The 4938-nt window shown below is 38.1% G+C and overlaps 1 protein-coding gene across 1 annotated transcript; it reads right to left on the bottom strand.

The window, feature by feature from the left end:
- Positions 1-3403: 3403 nt before the first annotated feature.
- On the bottom strand, positions 3404-4333 carry LOC114046988 (olfactory receptor 1L1-like). Its single transcript, XM_027867632.1, has one exon. The coding sequence runs from the start codon at positions 4331-4333 to the stop codon at positions 3404-3406; it is 930 nt and encodes a 309-aa protein (XP_027723433.1).
- Between the last annotated feature and the right edge of the window lie 605 nt (positions 4334-4938).

The raw sequence follows: 4938 nt of genomic DNA, 5'->3' as shown, positions 1-4938 counted from the left end.
TATATAGAGAACTGAATCAAATTTATAAAAAAGCCATTCCCCAATTGATAGCCAAAGAATATGAAGTGGCAGTTTTCAGATGAAGTATTCAAAGCTATCTACAGTAATATGAAAAAATACTCTAAATCACTATTGAGTTGAGAAATGCAAATTAAAACAACTCAGATTGGCTATTATGGTAGAAGTGGAGCATGACAAATGTTGCAGAGGATGTGGGAAGATTGAGACACTAAGGTACTATTTGTGGAGTTATAAACTGATTCAACCTTTCTGGAAAGCACTTTGATGTTGTGCCCAAAGTGCTATAGGACCATGCATATCTTTTCACCTAGCAATGCCACTGTTAAGTCTGTATCACAAAGAGATAAAGAAAAAATTAAAAGGATCTATATGTACAAAAATATTTATAGCAGGTCTTTTAGTTGTGGCAAAGAATTGGAAATTGAGGGGATGCCAATCAATTGGGGAATGACTGAACAGGTTCTGGTATATGATTATGATGGAATACTATTGTACTATAAAAAATGATTTGTAGAATAACTCAGAAAAACCTGGAAAGAGTTACAAGGCCTGATGCAGGGTGGGATGAGCAGAAACAGGAGAACATTGTGCACAGTAATAGCAATATCATACAAAAAACAACTATGAGCAACTTAGCTACTCTGAAGAACTTATGAAGAATGCATCCATCTCTTAAGAAAGAACTGATGGAGTCTAAATGCATATTGAAGCATACTCTTTTTGGCTTTATTTTTCTTGAGTTTTTTTTTTGTTCTGTGTTTTCTTTCACAACATGACTAATATGGAAATATGTTGCATGATTGCACATGTATAACCTAAATCAAATTGATTGCTTTCTCAATGAAGAGGTGGGGAATGGAGGGAGAGAATTTGGAACTCAGTTTTCAAAAGAATGTTGAAAACTATTTTTACATATAATTGTGAAAAATAAAATATTAAAAAAATTCTCTCTGTGGTAGGTTTGAGAGTCATGAGAATCAGAGAAAAAGTCTAGTCCTTCATTGTCCTTATTGGTCATGTGATCCCATAATTTTTTTTGGTGAGGCAATTCGGGTTAAGTGACTTGCCTAGAGTCACACAGCTAGTAAGTATTATGTGTCTGAGGCTGGATTTGAATTCAGGTCCTTCTGACTCCAGGATCAGTGCTCTATCCACTGCACCCCCTAGTTGCTCCAATAATTCTTAATGGAATGGAATTCACTGGTGTCTCTTCTTGGTTTTGTTGAATCTTTGTTTTATCTGGAGATTGTCTTCATCACTGCAAGAGTAATTTTTAAGGTTGATAACCTTAACTGAAACCTTTTACATTGTCATCTTTGCCAGAAATCTTACTGGCAGCCTTGGGCATGAAACACAGTCAACCAACTTGCCTCAACAAAGATCACATGTTGTTGTCAACATCAACCTAATAGACATCAGCAATTCCCTAAGATTAGCCAATTTATTACCTATAGTCTTTCCTCGTAATTGGGTTTCTTCTCTTTCCAAACATTCTCAAGGCTCAAGTAGTCAGACAACTAACCCAGTGTCTCTCTAATGCAGTGTCTAACCCAACCTTATCCCTCTATCCAAATCACATATAGAGTCATGGAATTCCAGAGCTAGATGGGATCCCAGAGATCATCAATTCAAACCCTGCCTTAATCAGGAATCCTCTCTGCAACAACCTTGCAAAGCACTCATCCAATTGCTGCTGGAAGACTGCCTATGATGGGTAATTTGCTAAAATTTAAAGGCAAACAATTCCATGAATGGACAGATTTTATTGTTAGACCACTGTTAAGAAAGTGACAGAGTGTGGGGGAAAGGGAACTGGCTTTGTAGTTTAGAACAAAGGAGTTCAAACCTTGCCTCTGTTGTTTACTTTCTCTATGATCTGGACAAATCACTTAACATTCCTGGGTCTTAGGTTCTCTATCTGTGAAATGAGGAGGTCAGATGGACCTTAAGGTACCTTTCAGACCTAGACCTATGATCCCATATAATTTTTATATTTTCCTAAAAACTTAATCCATTGAGACTATTTCTGCCGTCTTGGGCCAAACAGAACAAATTTGATTCTTTTTCCATATTACCATCTATCTGATTCTCTCCAGATTAAATTTCCTATTTCACTCTTCCCATGCTTTTATAGGCTTGGTCTAAGGCCTTCTTAGCATTCTCACATTTCACACTACTCTCAACATATCAATGTACCTTTGAGTTGACACTCAACCCCAACTACGTATCTTACATTTACTAGTTACTTAGGCAATTCTCTTCCCCTCATCTTTTCCTCACATGGCTCAGAGTCTTTATTGATGAAAATCAGAGAGTTGGACTAGGCTTTCCCTAAAATCATCATGAAATCCATTTCTTATCATTCATCTAGATGGTCATTTATGAGGACTGATAACTCAAATGATCAAAAATCTAGAATTATCAATAATTTGTTTTATTTATTAATCAGTGCAATAGGAAATTGAAATCAAAACTATAAAGAATTAACTATAAGCACCGCTTTGTACAACTATATGTATGGGAAGCTTTGAGATTCCATGAACAATGAACTGGACGTGGGGCCTATTGTTGGAATGGACACCTAATCCAACCCCAATGTGAAGCAATATCCCCCCTACAATATCACAAAAAGTCATTAAACCTCTTTTGAAAGACATCCAATAACCCTTCAGGAGGTAGCTCTTCCCACTATTAGACACTTGGGTTTCTATGAAAATTCTCTTCACCTTGAGAAAGCTTGAGGTGCAGTTCAGTTCTGACTCTGGCTTGGTTCATGACACTTCTCAGTTTCCTCATCTGCATTGTGGGAATAAAAATACTAAAGGTACTTAACTAACAGAATTGTTGGAAAAATCAAATATGATCATTCACATAAGGTACCCTTTAAATGTGAGCTATTAAAGCTATTAAATTATATATATATATTTATATAAATAAATATGAGATGTTTTTATTATTCTTCCACCAAAACCTTTCTCTGATACCTCATTATGATCCTGGGTTTTCAAAGGCACACAGGAACAGAAGATCTGAGAAATGTCACCAAAAGAGAAAGGTTTTAAGTCCAGAATTATGTGTAGGTTGACTGAAGACCAGGCTAGCTAATGTCAGGGGGGTTCATGGCCAGTCAATTGCCACAATGTGATAAATGTTTTGAACTATAGAAGTTCATGAAGACCATGTACTAAGAACATAGGGATGGACTGATCTGCCTCAGTAGAAGGATAAAATGCATAGGAAATAACAGATCCTTTATGGGTTAAACTTTCTTTAATTCTAAAAAATAAAGCTCTGTCCCCCATCCCTCTCATCTGGTTTCCTAGAATGTATGTATTTGTTTTTTATAATTGATAAAGTGTTCAAAGCAGAGTTGGCTGCATGTTTACTGGAAGATCTTGCTCAGAGTTCTCCGGAGAGCACCTTTCACTTCCTGGTTCCTTAAGCTATAGATGATAGGGTTCAGCATAGGGGTAACCACTGTATAGAAGACTGCCACCTGCCGATCCCGGTCCAAGGTGTAGCTACTGACTGGTTGGAAGTAGAGCCGGATACCAGTCCCATAGAATAATGTCACCATCACAATGTGAGAGCCACACGTGGAGACAGACTTGCGTAAGCCTGCAGTTGAATGTAGACCAAGCACAGTGACAACAATGCACACATAGGAGACCAGAATAAAGACAAATGGGGAGAGGGTTGCTGTGACTCCTTCTGTTAGAACCACTAGCTCATTAATAAAAGGACGTGAGCAGGAGAGTTGCATTAGGGGAGGGACATCACAGAAGAAGTGCAAGATATGGTTGCTGCAAAAATGAAGTCTTGAGACAAGGATGGTATGTAAAAGGGAATGCAAGAACATAAGAAGCCAAAACACCAGGACTATACAAATACACAATTTTTGGGTCATGATGGCCCCATAATGCAAAGGATTACAAATAGCCACATAACGGTCATAGGCCATAGCTGCTAATAGGTAGCCTTCCATGTTAGCCACAGCTGCAAAGAAAAAGACCTGAGTCATACACTGAGTAAAAGAGATAGTCTTGCTCTTGGAGAAAGTGTGAATCAGAAACTGGGGAACAGTGATGGTGGTGAAGCAGATGTCAAGGGTGGAGAGTTGACTCAACAGGAAGTACATAGGAGTCTTGAGCTTGGGGTCTATCCAGGTTACAGTAACAATCAGGGAATTCCCCACTATACCAATTAGGTACATGGTGAAGATGACCCCAAAGATGACTGGCTGCACATCCAGCCGGCTAGTCAAACCCAAGAAAACAAATTCAGTCACTAAAGTGTGATTATGGGCCTCCATCAGAGATAAGGACATTGACGTTTACCTGAAGGAGGAAGAAGGAGGTAAGATGCCATATGAGACCCTGAGAGAATACTGAGACACAAAACTCTTTGCTTTATACATATCTCAAGACCCAGCAGAGGTGCCTGGAAGGCCTTTGAAAATTGACCTCTTATGTCTTTTGATATAGTCAACAATGATATAGACTTGGGGTCAAATAGAAATCTCAAGGAAAACATTGACACCATGATATTGTAGAATCATGAAGCATTGCCTTGAAGGTAGAAGAATTATGCCTCTGAGGCAGAAGCAGATAGTATAGTATGCAGGGTACTCTTGGAATCTGAAAATGTTGGTTTACAGTCTGAGTCTGTTACTTCTTGCCTGTGTGACTTTCAAAAAATTCAAAAAATTTTTAGAAAAAGATTTCTTACAAAATAAATCAGCTGTCTGGGTCTCAGTTTCCTCATTTGTAAAATTAAGATATTGAACTAAATGATCTCTAAAGTTCCTTCCTGCTCTAAATCCTATGATTCCATCTCTGAGAGAAAGCAGAGTACTGTGGAAAGAGCACTGATCTTGCAATCTGAAGACTAGGGGTCAAATCTTGGCCCATTGTTTTA

Source organism: Vombatus ursinus, unplaced genomic scaffold, assembly GCF_900497805.2.
Source record: "Vombatus ursinus unplaced genomic scaffold, bare-nosed wombat genome assembly UNPS02014786.1, whole genome shotgun sequence".
Lineage (NCBI taxonomy): Eukaryota > Metazoa > Chordata > Mammalia > Diprotodontia > Vombatidae > Vombatus > Vombatus ursinus.
This window is presented reverse-complemented; position numbering and strand designations above follow the sequence as displayed.

Coding starts and splice junctions, on each gene's coding strand:
- LOC114046988 (XM_027867632.1), bottom strand. CDS start 4,333: ATGGAGGCCCATAATCACACTTTAGTGACTGAATTTGTTTTCTTGGGT.